Consider the following 24,001-nt stretch of genomic DNA (forward strand, 5'->3'; position numbering starts at 1 on the left):
TACAACTAAATGAAAAAAAAAGATACTATGATAGGTAGAAAATCTACCCTTTGAGAATTTTATAGCCTACATAATTTTGATGGATTTAAAAATACAAAATCATCCAAACTCCACAATCAATTAACAACAACAACAACAAAAGATGACTCAAAAATTTACACCTCTTTTTTTTCCTAGTTAAAAACTGCAAGGAAAAAAAGGTGAATTTGTATTGTTAACTCTTCAATCTAGGAGAAACTGGAAGAAAAAGAATTATTCCCTTCAGTGGCTGGTCTTCAAAGAAGATCCTAATAGACCTTGCCCCCTGGAATTCACATCCACATTGACCCTTCCCTGCACTGAAAAGGGGCTAGACCTAACCTCACCTTAACTGATAGAAAGGAGCAGAAATGCTGCTGTGCCATGAGACCTAAGACTTAAAACAAAAGACAGAATAGCTTTTGTCTTTCTTTGGGGAGCTCTAAGCCATCATGTAGTAACTCCAATTGCCTGCTAGAGAAACCACATAAAGTAGTGGTGTGGAGAAGTTCTGACATGGACAAAGACAGAGACCTTGCTATCCCAGCTAAGAACAGTTTTCTAGCCATTTCTATCCAACAAGACACAAGATGTGTATAAGTGAGCTAACTTTCCAGCCCACTCAAGTCCCCAGATGACTACAGCGCCCAGCCATTTTCACAAGGAAAACAAAACTGTCACCTCAGAGAACTGTGAGATACAATAAATAGTTGTTGATCTTAGCTATCAAATTTGAGGGTGGTTTGTTAAAAATAGTAGAATAAACTCCCTCTTCTAACAATTAACTTAATCAGCCCATGCCTCTTTTCGTAAGCTTCAATGTACAATATCCAACTGCTACTGCTTAATACTGTCAACAACAACAAAAAAAAAATCAAAGAATTTATTTAAAAATATAGTATTTAAATTCTAAATCAGTGTGAAATTTTAAATTAAAAGACAATAAATATGTGTTGAAAGAAATGGATTAAATTAATTTTTCTTACTCTTATGTGATAAGATTCTTATTTTAAAATTAATGTTTTAATACAACCAGAAAAAAATGCATGGACAAAAAACAGGTTACATTACTTTTAACAAAATACATTTACTATAAAAACACAGTAGCATGAACCAGTGATATTTAATATGATTATGGTCACTGCTGCATATTCAGGAAAAATCAGGAGCCAATTAAATCATGAGGAACTTTCTGACAAGCAGCAGCATTTTATAGAGCAGAAAATGAGAAACCAATCTTGAAGAAATTATCGCCCTGAGGAGGAATTAAAATAGAAGATAACCAATAAATAACTTCAAAATGTTTGGATTAATTCAGAGGATATATTCAAACACCATAATTGGGGGGGTGGGGGAGAATTAATATCCAAATTTTCTCCTTTATTTTCCAGTACTTATATCCATCTATCTCAGAAATAAAAGACCCAACTTAGTAAACATTATTTGGCTCATGATTATATTTCTTATTTTTATGTTAAGAGCATCAAAAATTCAATACCAAATTAACTATATATTTATTTATTTTCTTTATTCTTTAGGAACTACTACTTAAATATCACCAGGTTGTTATACATGTTAGGCATTTAAGCCATGAAGAACATCAGATTAAAATCTACACCACTGCAATTTTTTTTTTACCTGTCCTTTTGCTATGAGATAAGCAACAATTGAGGTATGTCCAAACTGAGCAGCCAGATGAATACAGCTACATCCTTCCCCATCAATTAATGAAGGATCTGCACCATATTTCATTAGTTGCACAACCATGGATAAATGGCCCTGTCTAAAACACAAAAGAATAAACACTTAACATATACAAGTTATTTCAAACAGTATCTTCTTGAAAGAATGTTTTAAAACAAGGCAATGGTAGAAAGATTACACATTTTATGAAGTTATTTTAAAATAGATATATGTCAAAATACATTTGGGATTTTTTTTGGTTCTTTAAAATCTTAACTAGAGTAATAGTACTTGATAATTTATAGAAATAGTCATAACTTCTTTAAATATAATATATAATTACTATAAGTGTATTGTTTTTATTCCAATATCTCATTCATTCCATGAACTGAGCTAGTTCATTAACTGAATATATATACAGGATGCAAAATGATAAACTTATAAATCCAAACTTTAATGTAATCTTATAACTAACTACATTATCATCAGCATGGCTAACTCCCTTAAGACACCTTGAACAACAAACTCAGCTTCTAATGCAAGTAATACTGGACAAGAATACATTGGCATATTAGTGATATTAACTATTAGCATAATAAACTCTCCCACTGATTTTGGCATATCATTAAAAAAAAGAAGTTGTATTGTTTTATTAATGAAGGATCCAAAGGGAAAATAATATAGAAGCAAATTTAAACCTTGTGGCCCAGTGCAATGGAGTTGAATTCAGGTCTCCTCCAAGTTGATCCACAATAGCACCTTTCGAAATATAGTATCTATAAGGCAAAATTTGTAGTAATTTAGAAACGTGCATGTTCAATGTTAAGAAATTATGCGAAAAATAAGGAAAAAAAAGTTCTCATTTTGGATCTTAAGCTGCTTTGTACCTCTGAAAATAAGCAATCTTTTTTGATAGTTTAAGAAACATAATTAGAAGTTTATTATACAAATACATCACTTTTTTGTTATAGGAAAAAAAATTTAATTACAAAAAAGAATAGAAATGCCAAATTAATCAGATGAAAAAAGAAGGTAGTTAGAGAATCACAAAGATTTGAGTAGCAGCATGTAAAATATTAAAATCTGAATAGTGGTACCACAGGCAAGATGTGTTCTACCTTGGATAGCTCAAATTTTTAACTTTACTTTCCTTATAAGATTATTCTAAGATTAAATCAAACAATAAACATGCAAGAATTTTATGAACTATAAACTGTAACAGAAGGTCTTTTATTATGCCTTGTTGTTTGTTATGCCTAATTTAAAGCCATGTTGTTTTTAAAAGAAAAAGCAACCTCAATGTTTAATGTATTAATGTCATACCATCTCGATATCCTGTGAAATCCATATATTTCACTGAGGCTCTCAAACTGTTCTAAGTGATTACTGTTTTAGATCACTAATGCATTTACTTTTAATGTACACAGTTCTAAATGTCATTTAATATAATCATTCTTACATATATAATTTACACATTTTCTGCTTCATTTAAATTTCTGTTAAATTTGTGATTTTAAAACATTATGTAATTAAGGGACCAACTTCACTGTCATGTAAAATATATTTCAAAGTAACTTAACAAAGTATTTCCAGAATTAATCAATTAAGAACACGAACATTTAGGTATCTTTGAAGTGGTTCTTAAGGTACCTATTAGACATTATACAATGTTGAAGATGTTTTTTGAGAGTGGTTAGACTAGAACTCAAAGAATTACAGCTCAAGAAATTATTTTCATAGGAAATATTTTCTTTAAAATCCCAACTGGAATTTTTTTAAAGCAATTCCATTCCCTTCTTTAGAGGGGGCGAAAAACTACCTCCGAAAAACCCCCTAATATCTAGAAAACAGATACAAACATTGGAGCAAAGGGACTTACCGAAATTATGGCAAACAAAAATTTCAAGGCAATGGTTGTATGGTAGTCCTACATAGCAAAAAGTCTGGGCTGACACAGCAAAGTGGAGAAATCTAAGAATTATATCATCTTCCCTCCTCCACCAAAACAAAACTGATAAATTAACTCATACTGTTGGCATAGGGGGATTTTTCCAGTTCTAAGTGTATGGGAAGAATTAGTGACAGTTAAAAAAAATGAAAAACACATGAAGCAACTTGACAACTCAGACAAAATAGAAAGTTCTACAAGAACAGTTAATCACAGAATAGCTTTTGTGCTTAGCAGTGCATAGTTACATACACCTAACAATTTAAACATTGCATAATGATGTAACTAAACCATGAAAGAGTAACAGAAAAAGCATTAGTGGTAAGGCAGTCTAGAACATCTATTTAAAAAGACAAAATATAGGCTGAGGCTATGGCTCAGTGATAGAGCGCTTGCCTAGCATGTGTGAAGTACTGGGTTCGATTCTCAGCACCACATATAAGTAAATGAATAAAATAAAGGTCTACACATCTAAAAAAAATTTTTTTAAATATTAAAAAAGACAAAATATAATGTTAAAAATTAATAAATCAAGAATTAATATAAAGTTATCAATATTTATTCAAATTAAAAACTGGCATTTTTCTTACTCCAATGAATTCCAGATATAAATAAATATATTCAAAATGATATGTGTATAAGATATCAATTGAAGTGTTGTTTGTGACAGCAAAGACACTAGAATCAATCCATTTATCTGTCCATCAATAAGCAAATCAGTAAATAAATACTTCATATCACCAGTTATACAGATTTTAAGAATAATGCAGCTCTATTTGTAGTGATAATAAAAAACCTGGAAGACATGGATTAAATGAAAAAACAAAATTGTTTGCTATCATTTGCATTAAAAAAATACATATAAAAGTAGCAACATAAACATATCAAGTTTAAGAGTAAATACTGGCCAGGTGCTATGGCACACACCTGTAACACCAGAGGCTCTGGAGGCTGAGGCAGGAGGATCTTGAGTTCAAAGCCAGGGCTCAGCAAAAGGGAGGTGCCAAGTAATTCAGTGAGACCCTGCCTCTAAATAAAATACAAAAAAGGGCTGGGGATGTGGCTGAGTTGTTGAACGCCCCTGAGTTCAATACCAATTACCCACCCCTACTGGGGGGGGGGGGGGTAAATATTGGATGGAACAACTTATGTATTGAAAATGTTACTTCTTAAATATGGAACTAAAGGGTAGAGAAAGGCTGATGTTTCTCATTGTAAGTCTTTAAACAATACCTGATTTTAAAAATTGTTTATGTATTATTTTGATTAAAATAATTTTTTAATAAGAAAATAGAGATCAGGGAAGCCTATGTAACTTGAACCAACCCTAACCCTCTCATTTAAAAAGAACAAAGAAAACTCAATGAAATTTAAGAAACATTTGCAAAAAAGCAAAGCCTAATAAAATTAACAGCATTTACTTAGTCAAGATTCAGGAAAGAGTTAAAACCTGAAGAAGTTACAAGAATGCCCAGCATTTTGACTTAAAGACAATTTGCTGATGCAGAAGAGTTGGCCAGGAGGGAAGCAAAGGAGATAAAAAGCAAACTAAAGGTTGGGATCCCCCCAAAAGCTGCTCTATAAAGTAAGGAAGAAACAGAAGTAAACCTAATACAGCATAATCTTCATCTAACCAAAATCTGAGAAATCTAAAGTTTTGAAATTAGGTTGGGCCAGGCAAAAACAAATCTTTGCAATGTAAGTCTCAAATTAATCAACATATAATTTTCCCAACACAATGTCTAGTATGTATATATATATGTGTGTGTGTGTGTGTGTATATATATATCTCCAAGGACAATCAGGCATGTCAAAGAAAAACAGAATAGAAACAGACCCACAGAGAGCTAGAGAAGCTATAATTTTACAGATAGATTATAAAATAATGGTATTTGCTATGTTTGAGTATATGAGACAAGATTGAAAATTTCAACAACTAATGATTTGAGTAATACAGATTTAAAACAGTAACAACAAAAATTCTAAAACAGAATGATAAGATTTTTAAAATTAGGAACCCCAAAATTAGGAACACTGGAGATAACACAGAGAGTAATGAACTACAGGTTGGAAGAAGTTTCCCAAGTGAAGCAGAGACAAAAGAAGAGAACATACAGGATGAAAAGAAAGAGGGTACAGTTAAAAAAAAAAACACAACTAACATATTCAACTGGAGTTCCAGCAGAGAAGTTAAAAGAGAATGGAGCAGGAGCACTATTTGAAGCAACAATGGCTGAACTCTTCAAAACTGAGGAAAACATCTCAGTGTATAAAAGGCAAAATTTTTCATCCAATGTGAAAATTTCTTTCACAAAGATGAAACAAATACATTTTTTGACAAAAACAACTAGATATAAGGCGATCCATACTGAAGACACAGGGAAAATTAAAGAGATGTAACAAGAGAAAAAAGGAACAAAGAAAATGGAAATACACTCTCTAGAAGAAAGTGACTCATGGTGTTCAATGAGTTATTGTTTGTTTAATCTTTGCTTAAGACTTTTAAGGACAAATTCTTTTATCTGGCATTAATATTCTATTTGCCTCTAGACTCTGTATGCTACACTTAACTATATATCTCCAACCAGCTCATTTTAGATTGTCTTTTCTAAAATGTTCAAAGTATCAAAGACTACCAAATAAGATTACTAAGAAAGACTTCCTATCAGTTCAATTCTTACTGCACTAACTGTTTTCTTTTTCTTTTTCCAGTGCTCAGGAACAAATACAGGGCCTTACTCATGCTAGGGTAGGGCTCTTTCTCTGAGTTGTATCCTCTGTCTCTGTGACTATTTCTTTCTAATATTAAAACAACAGATTAATGGTGAAGAATAAAAATCATTTTATACTTCATACATGAAACATCAGTTAAGCTGATATGAACAGTTAAATAAGACCATTGCCTATTACTGTTTCAAACCCTCTTTCTTTTTGCTGCTTTTCCCCATAGAATCCGTACTAAGAATGTGAATGCTATGTGAGATTGCTTAAATTCAGATCACAATTCCAACTTATTATTTTCATGCCATTAATAGCTGTGTGTAGTATATTTAAAAGCTGTGCTTCTGTTTCTCATCACTGAGATGGTAGTAACTGTTACATTTCATTTAGGGTTATTTCAAGAATTAAAATGAAAGGAAACACACATGGAAAAGCACTCAGAAAAGTGCTTCGCTCATATTGTCAATGTATGTTAAAAGTAATTTTTTTCAAGAAAAAAGATATACAGATACACACTTAAGTCATGAATTTTAGAAATTATTCATTTTATGATCATTACCCCCAATAATTTAAAAATAAAGCCAACTAATAATTAATCAAAGCAGAAAATACATACTTGACTAAATCTATTCTGTTATTGATGGCAGCCCAGTGGAGGAGGGTAACGTTTTCCTTGTCTGGTTGCCGTACATCATAACCTGCTTCCACCAATTCTCGGCAGCGTTCATATATTCCATATCTTGAAAAAAAAGAAAATATGGATTGTTACTACTATTTAACAACAAATTCAAAGATGAAAATAACATTTTAAAAAGACAATATTGCTCCATTTTCAGACTCAGAAATTAAAATATGGGCTGGGGTTATAGCTCAGTGGTAGAATGCTTGTACAGCCTGTGTGAGGCACTGGATTTGGTTCTCAGCACTGCATATAAATAAATAAAAGTCCAGCAACAAATAAAATGTGTGTGTGTATTTTTAAAAGACATTAAAATGTATTTAAACATAAAATATCACATTTCTTTTCCTTCTCCCCATCTGACTTTTCTAAACTCATTGTGTGTGTGTGTGTGTGTGTGAGTGTGTGCGCGCGCGCACCTGCACACATGTTGCCAGGGATTGAACCCTGGGCTTCACTCATATAGGCAAGTGTTCAACTGCAGAGTCACATCCTGAGCCCCCCAGATTTTAAAATACCAATATTTCAACAGCTTTAATCCATTTCATAGTTCTAAAATATCTCATTTATGAAACCACAGAATCTCATTAGCTGGAAGATAAAATCAGTTTCTCATTTTTCTTTACAGCACTACTTATTCATGAAACACTGAGGCAGACTGTAAAAAAAATATACAATCAAGCTAAAAAGTATAAAATACATAAAAATAAATAGCAATGAACATGTAATAATTAGCAGAACATCAAAAGGAAAGAATGTTTAAAAGCCCCAGCATTCTTTATTTATAAATCTTTGATATTCCTGAAAGCAAATAAAAAAGGGTGTGCAAGGGTGGGAAGTAGGTGAAGAAGAGTCCTGTAATTCAATTCGATCCAAATGAGACTTAAGAGAAAGTCCACTGGAAGAGCTCTATAAAAGACATTCATATCTAATAAAAGAGAGGCACACACAGACAATATAATTTGCACTTGCATTTCCCATCACTCTGTGGCAAACAAAGAGCTTAATTATGGAAATTTTTAAATATACACAAAAGTAAAAAGAATAATACAATAAACCACTAAGATTCCATCATCAAGCCACAACAATTATCTTCACTGGATCCCTGGAAATAAGTAACACAAAAACAAATATTTGTAATATTTGTAATATCTACAATATTTGTAATTTCTTAAAATTTCTTATCCAAAAAGGTGTACCTCAAGGTGAGGGTAGGAGAGAGGAAGCACAATAAGGAGCTGCTAGAAACAAACAATGGGACTTCTACTATATTCATCTCTTATTTAATAAATTAGATCTACCGATATTTAGCACAGCCCTCCAACTGCTGCTGTCCCTGGTTCTGATTTGCATGTGTGCAACATAGAGAAACAGACAGACCCAGAGGCATCAACCTAAGGTAAGAAACAGCAGGAGAGGATGACAATGATACCTTCAGTTGTTTGTTTTCTTTCAGAAACACCTAACTGATAAGTAAACTAGGCATATTAAAGAGTGAAATCTATGAATGAGATGGTAAGTGAGCAAGGAAATCTTTTGAACCTTACACAGAAACACTGATTATTTTCTCACATTTAAAAGTTCCTGAGGAGGATTCTTGGAGTTTGGCAGAATAGGAAGCATTACAAATCTGTTTCTCTACCTAGACAAAAAGTGCACTGGCAGAGTATGTGTGATGTATCTATTTTGGAACTCTGGAGTCTTTTAAAAAGGCTTGCCTGGATGGTAAATTGCAGTTAATTTCAGTACTTGGCCCACTCACAACTACCAATCCCTACCCTCCATTCCCTGGCAGGCAGGAATGCACCTGTTTCACCTGTTCCTAGAGTAATCAGCATACAGCTAATCAGGGTGGACCCTGTCATCCAAATATTAGAGACCCATGCTCTAATTGCTTCTTCAGATCACATAGATACAGACAAAAAGAGGTGGCCATTATTGTAGCACATACCCTCAACTGTTGCAAACCTCTCCCCTTCTGGGTGAAATTACTTATTTATCCCTTTTCTTCCTCTCTTTCGTTTTTCTTTTTCCTCCTTTGAGAATAAACAATAAAGAGTAGGTTATTCAAAGGTAACTCATACATAGGGAAAATCAGAAACTATGCATGCCCAGAGAAGGGTGCAGATTCATAAAGTCCTTCGAGAGCCTAAAGTTTATACCCTCAAGCTGTCTTGGCACAGAGACTATCTTTAATAATCAAAAAGGAAAATAAATAAATAAATTAACCCTGGGGAAGTAGTAGTACCTGATTTACTAGTCACCACATCATTACATTCAAATGTCCAGTTTTCAACAGAACAACTAGATGGCATATTAAAAAAAAAAACTATAAAGTTTTTTTCAAGGGGAAAAAAATCCATACAAACTGTCCCTGAAAAAGACATGATGGCTTATGTATTAGAGAACTACTTTAAAACAACTGAATTAAAGATACTCTAAGAACTAGAGAAAGATGTGGACAAAGATAATGATGTGTGAACAAAATGAAAATATAAATAAAAGCAATACCTAAAAAAAGTCTGGAGCTCAAAACACAATGAAAATTCACCAGATGGATTTAAAGGCAGATTTGAGAGGCAAAGAAAGAGTAGGAAAATGAACCTAGAACAGGAGAAGTTATCAAATGTAAGAAGTAGAAAGAGAAAAAAAAAAGACTGAATTAAAGTGAAGGGAGGGGCTGGGGTGGTAGTTCAGTGATAGAGAACTTGTCTAGTGTGTATGAGGCACTGGGTTCAATCCTTAGCAGCACAGAAAACAATAAATAAAGGTATTGTGTACAAAAAAATTTTAAAAATAAAGTGAAGGAAATCTTTTAACATATTTCTCATCAGAAACTTTGGTAGTCAGAGGTCAGCAGGCCAATGTATTTAAAGTATTAAAAAGAAATCAATGTCAACCACAAATCCTGTATCCAGCAAAACTGCCTTTCAAAAGAGAGAAATTAAGACATTCCTCTCCCTTTAAAAAGAGTGAAATCTCTGAATGAGAGGCAGTTCATTACCACTAAAGCTGCCATGCAAGAAACACTCAAGGACATCCTGTAGGGTAAAATGGAAGGACACTAGATTGTAGCTTAAAGCCATATAAAGAAATAAAGATCTCAATAAAAGTCAATACATAACTGATTACAAAAGTTAGTATTTAACAATGATTTGCAACTCTACTTTCTACATGATTTAAGAGATTAATATATCTTTAAAGAAACTACTAGTTTAAAAGCTAATGTTAATGCAATTTTGACTTTTATGTCCACATATTGTTTTTATCATCATTTAAGGGACTAATGCATTTAAAATAATTATTTGTCTAGGTTTTGGAGAACACAATGTATAAATAGGTAAATCTGTGAAATTAACAATTGAAAGGGATATGAAAAAAATATAAATGAACACAGTTTGTGTATTATTAAAAGTAGTATTTAGGGCTGGGTTGTAGCTTCTATGAGAGAGGCACTGGGTTCAAACCTCAGCACTACATAAAAATAAAATAAAGGCATTGTAACCATCTACACCTAAAAAAAATAATAATAATAATTAAAAGTAGTATATAAGCCGGGCACAGTGGCACAAGCCAGTGACCCCAAGGGCTCCTGAGGCTCAGGCAGGAGGATTGCAAGCTCAAAGCCAGGCTCAGGCAGGAGGATTGCAAGCTCAAAGCCAGCCTCAGCAAAAGCAAGTCGCTAAGCAATTCAGTGAGACCCTGCCTCTAAATAAAATATAAATAAATAAATAAAGGTGGGGATGTGGCCCAGGGGTCAAGTGCCCTGAGCTCAATCACCAGTACCAAAACAACAACAACAACAACAACAACAAAAAAGTAGTATATATACATTCAAAACCAAATTCTAATTTAGAGCTATAATTTTAGGATGTTAAAAGTAACACCTACAGCAATCAAAGAAAAATAGCTACAGGAATAAGAATTTAAACATTTCCCTATTTAAAAAAATTGATAGAACACAAAAAAGACATAACGCACTAAATAAGGGACTAAAAAGCTATAAAGCACACAGAAAACAAATGGTAAAATGGCAGCTGTTCCTCTTTATTAGTAATTGCTTTCAATATAGATGGATTAAACTCTCCAATACAAAGATTCATAATGGATGAAACAAACAACAACAACAACAAAACACACGTGATGCAACTGTCTGCTGTCCACAAGGCAGACTTCAGATCCAAAGAAAAGGAAAGTGAAAGGCAGAAAAGTGAAGAGTATGAAAAAAAAACATTCCATGTAAATAAATAGTAACCAGAAGACAGCAGTCGTGACTATACTAATCAGACCAAAAAAACCACTTTGTTCTTCCTGGTACTGGGGATTAAACCCAGGGGCACTCTTCCACTGAGCTACATCCCTAACCCTTTTTATTTTGAGAAGAGATCTTACTAAGTTGCTAAGGCTGGCCTCAAAATCATGATCCTCCTGCCTCAGCCTCCTCAGTAGCTGTGATTACAGGTGTGTACCACTGAGCTCCCAGCTCAATAAACTTTACATCAAGAAAGATGACAAGAGACAAAGAAAGACATTATATACTAATAAAAGATTCAACAGAACAAGAAGATAAAAACTATGTTACTAATGAACCTAATAACAGACCACCACAATATCTCAAGCAAAAACAAAATTGAAACAGCCCTACCATAATAGCTGAAGACTTCATCATTCAACTCTCAAAAATAGCTACAACCACCAGACATTAGGAAGGAAATACAGGGCTCAACCCAATAAATCACTAGATCAAACAAATTCACAACACTCAACAACAGACAGCCACTGTGAAAAACAATATGATGGTCCCTCAAAATACTGAAAATGGAATTATATGATTCTGCGATTCTTTGGTATATACTGAAAAGAACTGAAAGCATAGCCTCAAAGAGATATTTGGACACCTCTGCTTATGACACCATTTTTCACAATAAAGAGTGGAAGCAATCCACGTCCATCAACAGATATATGGAAAAACTACTGCTATAAAAATTTGTTACAGACATGTAATGGAATGTTATTCAGCCTTAAAAAGGAAACTTAATGTGTGCTAAATGAATAAATCTTGACAATATTATGCTAAGTGAAATAAACCAAAAAAAAAGAGAAATACTTGTATGATTTCATTAATATGTGGTATTTAAAGAAGTCAAAATAGTAGAAACAGGGAAGCTGAGAGAGAAATGCTATTGTTTAATGAGTATATAGTTTCAGTTTTATCAGATGAAGAAGAGTTACGGAGGTGCACAATATTATGAAAGAATATCACTGAACTGTAAACTTCAGAATGGTTTATATGGTAAATTTAATATTTGTATCTTACCACAATAAGAAATGGAAAAAATAATTTTTAAATTTTTAAAAAAGATATGTATTTTTAAAAATAATTTTTTAGTTGTAGATGGACACAATATTTATTTATTTTGATGTGGTGCTGAGGATCAAACCCAGTGCTTCACATGTGCAAGGCACACACTCTACCACGGAGCTACAGCCCCAGCTCTGAGTATATGTATTTTTCCTTTAACAAAACAGACAAATGAAGCTGGCATGGTGGCGCTTGCCTGTAATCACAGTGGCTGGGGAGGCTGAGGCAGAAAGATCGTGAGTTCAAAGCCAGCCTCAACAACTTAATGAGGCCCTAAGCAACTTAGCCAGACCCTATCTCAAAATAAAATATTAAAAGGGCTAGGGATGTCGCTCAGTGGTAAGCACCCATGGGTTCAATCCCTATTACAAAAACAAAAACAAAAAAAGCCATGAAAGTGTTTCAAAATCTACCAACTTTTCTTTTTGGTAAGAAGGGCAGTGATGAGCCTATGTAGTACGCTACCAGTCATATTTTCTTAAAAAGGGTAATGATTTTAACCTGTTCCCCTTGGAGGTAAAGACAAGTGAGAAAGTAACTATTTTTATTTAAGAAAAGCTACTGCTATAAAATTATACTTCTCAAATTCATGTTTGGAAATATTTCTATCATTATTCACATTTTCGAAAAGATCTAAAAATGTCACCAATAAAAACCTTATGTGCACACACTAAAAAACCTGAAACAATTTTCTAACATTTGAAACCACTTGTTCTTGTTATGAAAATACCAAAACCTGATTAGTTCTCAAGAGTGATTATCATCAGAAAATGTATATTTACTAGGTAAAGTTCAGTAAATTCTTGCTTGACTAGTGAATAATACTTAAAGTGTGACTTAGAAAATATAACCCACATTCTAATTCTTCCATCTGGGTATTACATATCTTTGTGAGGTATCTTTTTTCAAGCAAGATAATCACTAAAATGAGAAATCCAAATAAAACACGATCAGATATCCTTATTACTGTAGCAAAACATCAAATGATGCAGCATATTTAATTACGCTACTTACTACAAATGAGATTGATGAAAAACATTAAGAATAAGACCTACAGAAACATTTTTCCCAAACTGATCTACAAATTAAATGCATTTCTAATTAAAATCTCAAATGCGTATTTCATAAATTTCCAAGTAAAACACTAACATTTACTTTGGAAAAGTGAAAGGTAAATAATACTCAAACTCATTTTTAAGACTAAGAAGAAAGCTTTAGTAAAACCATGTGGTGCTAACAAAAATCTCAACAAATGGAACAAAAAAAAGTATCTAGAAATGAATGATATAAGAGGCGGCATAAAAGAGACGTATTTAAAAAATCGGTGGAGAAAGAATTAACTGTTCAATAAAAAAATGTCTAAGAGGGTTGGGGATGTGGCTCAAGTGGTAGCGCGCTCGCCTGGCATGCATGCAGCCCGGGTTCGATCCTTAGCACCACATACAAAGATGTTGTGTCCGCCGAAAACTAAAAAAAATAAATAAATATTAAAATTCTCTCTCTCTCTCTTTAAAAAAATGTCTGAGATTTAATTGGTTATCTATATTGAAAAAGATGAAGCTAGAATCATGTTATCATACTAAAATATACCTAATTAAAATTCCATGTAAGCATGTAAATGTAAAGACAAAAATCATAAAATTATTTGAATAGAGATGTTTCCATTTTAAAACATGAAGTACTTAAAACATATAGAATTTTAAACAACTAAAATAAATGTCTACATAATCGCTAGTCAAACCAAGTAATAAAACAATTGAAGCACTCTAAAACTGTCACTGTCACTTGCCCTTCCATATAATTATCTTTATGATCCTGAGTAGAGAAGAATTTAAGATATTTCCAAAAAGACTAAATTTTAAAAGAACTCACATTAAATAAAAACTACTCAGTGACAGAAAACAACAAACAAGTAAAGAGAATAAATCAGGTTAAAGTAGTTAAACAGAACAAAGGAGGTCCTTATCTTTCAGCAAAGGAAAAAAAAATCACAATAGCCTTACAGTTCTTAAAAAATTTAAAAAGTAACCTGCAAGGGTATTATATAATATGATTTATTTAAATTTTAAACATATATTACAGTAGCATATTTTGTTTACATAATGGATGTGAATGAGAATGATTCCTAGCAATTTTAAGGAAGGTTTCTATCCAGGAGATTAGAGAAAGGATACACCAGTGAGGAACCTGTAGCAATGACAGCAAAATGTTAGTGTCTGCTTAATCTGACAGTTATACTTCTAATATTTTTCTATAGAACTGAAATGCTTCATAATTTACATAAATGTTTTTTAAAAAAATTGTTAACAGACCCATAGATACTTTTTAAGAAACAAGATAGTTAGAATGGTATATGTGGGATAAAGAGAGGTATTTTACTTCCTAAAGTTGTATACTCATTTGTTGAAGAGGAATGATACATTAGGGTGGGACATATCAATGTCAAAGAAGAGAAAGATACCAAAAGGAGCAAAGTTCCAAAAACAGAAATTAGACTGAGAAGAATTAAAAACATACATGGTAGGTATGTGTGCAGAATTGGGGATGAAAAGGTAAGGTCTTTAGAATCTGTGATATGAAGCACTAAATGTCCACGTAAGCAAATATGTAATAAAACTGAAGGAAAAAAATGGGCTAAGCTTTCAAAAAGCAAAAACAAAACACAGACAATTAAACAGGATGAACTACATGTGAAGTCCCATAAAACTACTCGATGACAGAAAACAACAAACAACAAAATAAATTAGGTTAAAGCAGTTAAACAGAACAAAGCCAGTCCTTATCTACCAACAAAGAAAAAACATATTTATAACTAGCATGAGAAGTTAGTGAAAATATAAAGTTACTTAATGTCTAAATATCTGCTAACTAACATAAAACTGGTGTCTTGCTACCTATTAAATTACAAACAATATGAATGAAAGAAAAAGGTTTTAAATTTTTAATGTTACATATATAATTAATAAAGAATAACCACAAACTTTCATTTCTAATATTCACTGAAAAGAATGTAATTTGTTTCATAAATTAAACACAGCTGGCACAAAGGTGCTTTGATCTTTGACTATAAATAACATTCAAGAATGAAAGGAAACATCAGCAGACTAAAGCCCTAGAAAAGTTGCTCATAAAAGCAATAAAAACTTGGCAAATATGGTCAAAATCAACTCTTTCAGTACTCTGGAATTTAACTAAAGGCTTTCAGCAACCCGGAAATGAAGAAAAATATTTAAAAGTAAAAGAAACCATGTCTAAAGAAATTTTCAAATACTTAAGCTTTACTTGGTCTACTTACTGATCACAGACATCACTAAATCCTTTGTAACTGAAGAAGATATGCAAATGATCAGAAAGACTAGAAAAATCATATATACCCGAGGTAATTATCCAGTAAATATTAACTCTTATAGATGCAACAAACTTCAGACAACTCTAAAATGCTGAAGCACCTATGAAAAAATACATATGCTTTCTTCTATCATCAGGTGAAAATACCTGCTATATTTCAACCTCCACATGATTTGCATTATAATAGTCTTAGATTCGTCATTTTCCTTGTCCTATTCTCAAAGTTTGATCTAATTTGGTATTCTGAAAATATTTTAGGTAACTATAGTATCTCTCTCAATATAAGTTAAATAAATAAATAAATAAACATATGATTTTTACTACCTTTTATTTCTAATTTGTGTACCTGGCTAAGGAGGGGGGCAATATGGGATATGCACTAATGTTCTTCATTTATAATGCTTTTAACCAACTTTTTCCAATTCTCCATAATCAATCTTAATATTCTTTATGGCATAATAATAAACTTCTCTGAAGATTATCAAATCCGAAAGCAAATAGACAAATTCAATAAATTGATGGGAAATAAACTAATATAATTAAGATACTGGAATTTTTCCAGCATAAGCGTTATTCAGATTCATATTTCACTCAAAATATATCAAAGAAGAAAAAAACTATAACAACAAACTTACTGAGTAGCCTTGACTATGTCCCATGTGCTATAATCATCAATATGAGTTTTCCGTCCAAGAGGTTCACCATATCCATGGTTATAATGGCTTTGGGGTTTGATTTCCTGTTAAAGAGAAAATCATAGAAGCAAAAGATGAGAAAAAAAAAGGGTGTAAAAAATAATCGAAAATTTTTGCTTTGTGATGTTTGAAGAATCTTCATTGTTGAAATGATTAAGTTTTACTTTGTTCATTGTTCACATCCTCAAAATTTAAAAACTGTAAGACTAGAAATCAGTGATCAATCAGTAACTGAAATACATTTTTAGTTCCATGGAACACTCTGACCTCTTCATGAAGTCAACCCTCATTCTTGGAAGCTTTTCTATTACTCTAACATAATCCCTAGCTCCAACACAGTGACCTATTTCCCAAATAAACTCGAAGGTCCCCAAAGGAAAGAACTTCTGTATTCTCACATAAGAATATAAAAAATATTTTATTCTGTTATTCCCAGCTACTACTTTTCTCAAATACCTTCATGCTGAAGACTTACTATTCTACTACTAGGTAAATAAAGAACAATGGTACAGCTCTAATAGAATGTAAATCTGCTTAAATACAGTCATATGCCATATAACATTTCAGTCGACAGACCATATATGATGGTGATCCCATAAGAATATAATGTAACTGAAAATTTCCCATCACCTAGTATTTTTACTGTACCTTTTCTATACAAATACTTGTGATTATATTACAACTACCTACTATATTCAACTCAGTAACATGCTATTCAGATTTGTAGACTAGGAGCAATAGGCTACCTCTTGCAGCCCAGGTATGTAGTAACCTATCCATTCAGGACTGTGTAAGTACACTCTTTGAAGTCCACAGGATGATGAAATTACCTAACAACACATTTCTTAGAATGTGTCCTATTCGTTAAGAAAAGCATGATAGTATTTCTAAGCATATTCATATCCTTTAAATAACTTTTTGTATAAAAATTTAATTAAATAACAACACCAGGGTATGACAGTATTCAAATCTTATATGTTGCATGCAATTTTTATTTAAAATACGAAATTTGCTCTAATCAGCTTCCTCAAGATAATACAGCACTAAGACACAATTGTTTTTCTATGAAAACAGAAAAATTGAGAATCTCCAGCTCTAATATAGTTTGTTCAAACTGCAACATTTGACATGTTTAAAAATAAATAATAGGATAAATCCTAACAAAACATCTGGAAAGAACTTCTTTTTTTTTTTTTAAGAGAGAAAATTTTTTTAATTTTTTTTTTTTTTTTTTTTTTTTTTTTTTTTTAGTTTTGGTGGACAAAACACCCTTTATGTAGGCTGAGGATCGAACCCAGCGCCCACTGCATGCCAGGCGAGCGTGCTACCGCTTGAGCCACATCCTCAGCCCCTGGAAATAACTTCTTGTAACAAATTATATTCTCTTGCCTCTGATCATATACCACGTACCACTGATATGTAGTAATACAAAATTAAGAGAATTTTACTGGATAAAGTCTAAGTAAGCCACAAATTAGACTACTAATCTGAAATTTCTAAAAATTGATGTAGAATTATAAATACAAGTATTTTCAATAAGAATAGGGATTCTAAAAGTTTCACAAAAGCAAATTTAGCTTATATACAATCTTCCAACAAGTTAATGCTTACCTAGTTCTTTATGAAAATGTTTTAGCCAATATTAAAATACCACTAATAATTATATATCCATATAGCATAAGAATGGAAACAGATCTCATAATTAAACCAAATTTCACAATATATGCACGTTTACTAAGTGATTTTTAAAGAAACTATTTTCAAATTCCATTAAAATTAGAACATGAACAGGTCAAGTATTATGGGTATATTCAACATTCTAAATAAGTGATAAAATATTTAAGATTTATCCATCACCTTTTTTAAAATTTCTGCATTCACTTTCTCCACTGAATTCCACTTTTCAACTTCTCTGTGTTCTATATAATCAGGGAAAAGATACTTCTCAGGCAAGTAACACTTCCTTATTTCTGGGTTCTCTTTTCTGATTCTATTCTCCTCTACAGGAAATATAATTTTTAAATCTCTAATTCTGACTTTTATAGGACTTTAACCCCCTGAGACAGTAATAAACTGGTGATAGCTTTCAAGCAGAACAGAATAATATATTCAACAAAATATAAGAAACTGCTATACATAAAGCTCAACAAAATACTTGAACCCAGAACTATGACAGGGTGAGGCAAATGCAAAGTTTCAGAGTACATAAAAAGTAGGTAATCAAGATAAAAAACTGAATGTTTTAAAAATGAAAACCAATGCCAAGAAAAAAAAATCCACGATGAACTCAAACATCAACCTTTTAAATATAGATCTTCAGAATCACAGATTTTTTTCTTTCACATCAAATTCTATTATCTCTCAAATCAGTACTTCAAATATACAAAACATTGTGTCTAGCCTTCAAGAACTTTGCAATGCAGAATGCAAGTATTATGAGCAAGAGTCTCCCAATAAGTTAAAGCACAGAAATAGACAACACAATGTCAAAAAAAATATATAACTTCTGAAAGCATTCTAACTTGAAAATCCGATAAGACCAGCTGCTATTCTTTGTTACTAGGAACAAATACATTGCTTGTACATGTAAATAATGAACAACCATAAAATAAATTTATTTTTGAGGATTACTATTTAAAAGCTTTCATTTCCATTCCTAGAGACCTCACTTACTCAAGGATGATTAAACTGTATTCTCAGTTTCTCTACCAGCCATTTTGTCATAATCAATATTACCAAATGCGATCTTGCAAATGTCACTGGAAATCAGTCTTTTTCCTTAGTAATACTTTAAAATTAACCAATACCAAAATCTGTTTTGCCCTATCTACTAGATTGTTTTTACTTTCCAGTAAAAGATAACTGATTTTTTTTTTTAAGGATGTCTTTCAACCTAACCCTTAAGCAGTACAAGAAAGGTGTCTAAGTAAATCTCAACCTTCTTTTTTACCAAATTTTGCAATATGGAACTTATTTTTCTCATTTCCTACAGACTCAATATTGCTTTATCTCTAATACCTCTAACGTGACAAAGGACAACACACTCCATGAAGATAAGTGTAATTATTACTAGACTTAACTGTAATTTTAAAACTTTAAAATTAAATTTTTTCAGAAGAGAGGATTTTGCTATATTGCCTAGGATGGCCTTGAACTCCTTAGGCTCAACTGATCCTCCTACCTTAGCCATCACTGCACTGCCCCACCAAGCAGCTGGAATTATAGGTTTTCACCAAAATCCCTAGCTCATAAAATTGTTTTTTAATGTGCTCACATTGTTGGCTGACCAACAAGTATACACAGATAGAAAGTTGCACTCATTTATTCCCTTCCTAAACAAAGTACTTTGTTATTTATGTACTTTTAGAGTCTGTTTTTTTTAAAAAAAATTTAAATTAAACTTAGCAGTTTATTTGCACAAAGAACAATTCAAAAATTGGGCAGTACTAACAATCATAAGAGGTTCTGAGAGCTAAGCTTTACATCATGAGTTGAGGGCTTTTAAAAGTTCAACTCTGAAGTAAAATATATTACTTGGTTGGCTACAATTAATCCTGAGTCCTATTTGGGTATAAATGTGGTGAAAAAGTTCCAAGTTAGAAGTTAGTTGGTGGGTTCTGATTGGTAAAGTCTGTTAGATGTTGACAAGCAATTTTACATTAGAAAGAGTTGAAATTTTCTTTTTTTGCTTTGTTAAATTAGGTTTTGGTTTGCTTATGTAGGAACCTAAGGTGCTGCAGGAGCTATCTGCAGGAGCCTAATGACCTCACAATTAAATCTTTCTTAGTTTTAGGCTTTAGAAAATATTTTTTTTCAATTAAAAAAAAGGTTCAGTTGCTTTTCAAAACTATTCAGACATTTCTGGATTGGAAGTCCTCCAAGTCCTTTCTAAGACTAACATATATCAACTTAATATATTGACATAAATAATAACTAATTGGAAAATTCTAAATGTATCTAGTTGTCAAAGGTTTTCACAGCCCTGGCACTGGCAGCTATTTGAGACAATTCAGAAGAGAGATTACCTTCAGATCTGCCATTAAACAGGCAGAGAGGAATGAGAAGATTTGAGATAGGTATAACTGCTATATATACTACTACAAGAGAAATCAACATAATATAACCTAACTCAAACTTATACAGCAAGTACACGTAAATGCTGGCTCATGTATAAAGACAATAGATACCAGAATTCGTAATTATTCATATTCCCTCTTGGGATATAGTCTCCCTTATTCCATAGGGATACAATCCAAGAAGTAGAACAGTACTGAACCCTATACATACTAAGTCTTTTCCTATACATATAAATTTTATATATATATAGATAGATAGATAGATATTTAATATAATATTTCCTATACATACAAATTTAATGTCTTTTCCATCATAACTAAGCACTTATCACACTGTGGCTATTGCAGACTGAGGTGCAACAGCAAAACTAGCACCAATTTCTTTTTCCTTCTTCACAACTTCACACAGGAGATTTGTTCTTATTGTAGGTCTTAGCAACCTCAGCATCTTTTTTCTGTCCATATTAAGTCAAAAAATTTTATCTTTTCACTTAAAGGAAGCACATTTTTACTTCTCTTTGGCATATCCAAATTGCCAACAGTACTACTCATTTGTTTTGAGGCCATTATTAAGTAAAGTAGGGTTGATTTGAACACAAACACTTTGATACCTGAGACAAACAGTTAATCTGGTATAGGAGATAGCAACTAAGTAACCAAAGGTCAGGTAGTATATATAGTGTGAGTACAGTAGACAAAAAAGATGATTCAGTCCCAGGCAGGATGACACTGAATGTTGTGATTTCATCATGCTACTCAGAATGGCACACAATTTAAATATATGAATTGTTTACTTCTGGAAGACAAAAGGTAATTCAAACAGGGCAAAATATGATGGCACATAGATTCATGAATAGATGTTGAAATTATCAAATAATTAAATAAATGCATTCTCAAACCAAAAAAAAAGGGGGGGAAAGAAACCAATCCAACACAACTCTAGGCACATAGTTAACCACAAGACATATGTAATCTGCCTTCTTTGGTGCACAGTTCACAAATGTATTAGCATATCAAAAGGGCTTAACCACAGGTTTGTGAAGTACTTTCACTGTACAAATAACGGACGCCAGGTGTCATCAAGAAACTAAATGAGTTTAATTATTATAAAACATGTCTGACAAGTTTATGCTGTCTTCTCATTTCACTTCTAAGTCCTATTTAATACTGATGAACCAAATGATGTGTCCTTAGGACAGAATGAAACAGATAGCACACAGATGGAGTTCACTGGGGGGAGGGGACCAGAACTTTGATTCTTTATTCTTTTATTGTGAAATAAAGGCATACTGTCACAAAGAAACACACACACACACAAAAAAAAAAATTTGGCAAAGAAGGAAAACTTGAGGTAGTATACTGAATTCTCATTATGCCATTCATATTTTTTAAAGGGAAATATTGTTTTCAATGAGAAGACAGCATAAACAAAACATAAAACCAAGAGAAAGGTGAATGGCAAAGAAACCAGTTGCCGCTACATTATAAATTTTCTTTTAAAATGTAATTAATTAACAGTGCCAGCAGATGGCACTACTCTCAAGGCAGAACCCTTTATTAAAGAACTTAATGCACCATCTTAAGGGAAAACTGAACAAAAATAATTTGGTTGAGAATATTTTAATGGAAAGATTTCAAACCAATTTGTTAGTCAATAACAAGTTCTTTATATAATATGTATTCGACTGTGTTCCCACTGTTGGTTCTAATAAGTAAAATGACTCCAACTTGCAGCAACGATCTTCTTCATGTACCACCACTGTCTCAATCCAAAATATCAAATTAACCTTCTTGCTTCCAACAAGAAAGTTTGACATGATATGACCACTGGCGCCAGTGCCAGCTTCCAGGAGGAAGCACACGGGAGGGGCTGCACCCTAGGGATGTGTGCCCAGAGGCTACCTATGGGGAGCCACAAATTCTCCATCATCTTGCATCAAAAAAGGTGGATTAGATTCCCCTTAATCCAAGTGTTGGGAATGTCTGCCCTGACTTGATTCAGTTTCTTTTCTGTGGGAGAAATTTGGTGGGTAGGACAGAGAAAGGCTTGAAATAACTGAAGCCATCTGGCCGGAGCCACCCCCCAATACTGCTTGAAGCTCTCATGTCCTGAATCTGATCCACATTCCTAATAACTCTGGCAATTTATTTTGTATTAGTCTCATTCCAATACTCTTGTCATTTTGTTTCTCTCAGGAGTACCCACCCCCCAGATGACTTCACAATTTTACAGTGTCCCCCCCAGGCTTTTGCCATGGACTCCTGACTGACCTGGGGTTCTTAAAGGGAAAACTGCTTCCCCATCGGCAGGTAATAAATGATTAGGGGCTAATTCAGGAGAACATGTTAATATCTTAGGACACTTCCCCCTCCTCCACCCGTTATTAAGAGAGCCTGCCTCCATAGAAGGAGCCCTTAATGAATGAATGGCCCTTGGGCAGAATGGTTCCTGCCCTTGGATCACTCCACCTTTAGCCCATCTTTTATCACTAGTTATATAAGGATGGGGGACGACAGAACATGCTGAATGCTGAACTCACATGTTTTCTCTTCCAAGAAGCAATTTACCTGCAGCCCTGCCTGGCTTCTAAGGACAACATATGTCCCTTTCTTAGCAAATTACCTATTCACTGAAGGAAAAATACAGGCCCAAAAACATTATAATGTTGATAAGAAGAACTCAGTTTCAATAAAGGAGGAAGCTTTTTTTTTTTTTTAGATTTTTTTTTGTAGTTGTAGATGGACAGAATGCTTTTATTTTATTTGTTTATTTTTATGTGGTGCTGAGGATCGAATCCAGTGTCTTATGCATGCTAGGCAAGCACTCTGCTGCCGAGCTACAGCCCCAGCCCACGAAGGAGGAATCTTTTATGACCAGATCCTCATGTGGCAGGAAAAAGACCAAAACTACCCCTCATCTGTCCTAGTTCAGGAATCCATATTATTTATTTTCTCTAGTGGAGATATCATCCAGAGTACTAGGAGTCTTGCCTCCTACTTCAAATTGAGGAGCATAATAAAAAATCATGGTTTGTGAATAATATGAAAAAAAAATTTAAGGGTACAACTAGCTGGCATATATCCTCCTTTAAATTAAAATAGTTATCAAGAAGTTAGTTAGTAACCTCTATTTTGAGTGAAGTCCCCCACCCTCAGCCAGAGGTCATGGAAGGAAAGACAAAAACTGCTGACCCCTAAAGGATCCAGGATTGGGGAGCTGTCCCCTAGCCAAAGAAACAGTTCTCTCAGCACAGGCCCCCATATTTCTGCTCTTTTTGTTGTTGTTGTTCAGAGGAAAACCTCATCCTCAAAAGTAATAAATAGAAGGTTATTTCAATTACAGCCATGTTATTTTTTCTTTCTTCTAGGACTTGTTTTTTATTTTTTTTATTCTATTTTTTTTACCTCACTTTATAGTGAATTCACACTTGATCCTGCATCCCTAAATTAATATATTTTTCTGATCAGTCC

The 24,001-nt window shown here is 32.9% G+C and overlaps 1 protein-coding gene across 3 annotated transcripts in view; it reads right to left on the reverse strand.

Annotated features, from left to right (window-relative positions):
• Zdhhc17 (zDHHC palmitoyltransferase 17) overlaps positions 1-24,001 on the reverse strand; it is a 92,450-nt gene that overhangs the window by 43,587 nt on the left and 24,862 nt on the right. For 2 of the 3 annotated variants that reach the window (XM_078053109.1, XM_078053110.1), the window contains exons 2-5: positions 16,395-16,498; positions 6,987-7,109; positions 2,400-2,477; positions 1,657-1,801 (exon numbers count right to left, since the gene is read on the reverse strand). In XM_078053109.1, the coding sequence (XP_077909235.1) occupies positions 1,657-1,801; positions 2,400-2,477; positions 6,987-7,109; positions 16,395-16,498 (450 nt within the window). Of the gene's footprint in view, positions 1-1,656; positions 1,802-2,399; positions 2,478-6,986; positions 7,110-9,000; positions 9,086-16,394; positions 16,499-24,001 lie in introns of all 3 variants that reach the window. The other variant, XM_078053111.1, reaches the window with a different exon arrangement.

This window comes from Ictidomys tridecemlineatus, chromosome 6, assembly GCF_052094955.1.
Source record: "Ictidomys tridecemlineatus isolate mIctTri1 chromosome 6, mIctTri1.hap1, whole genome shotgun sequence".
In the NCBI taxonomy this organism is placed as follows: Eukaryota; Metazoa; Chordata; class Mammalia; order Rodentia; family Sciuridae; genus Ictidomys; species Ictidomys tridecemlineatus.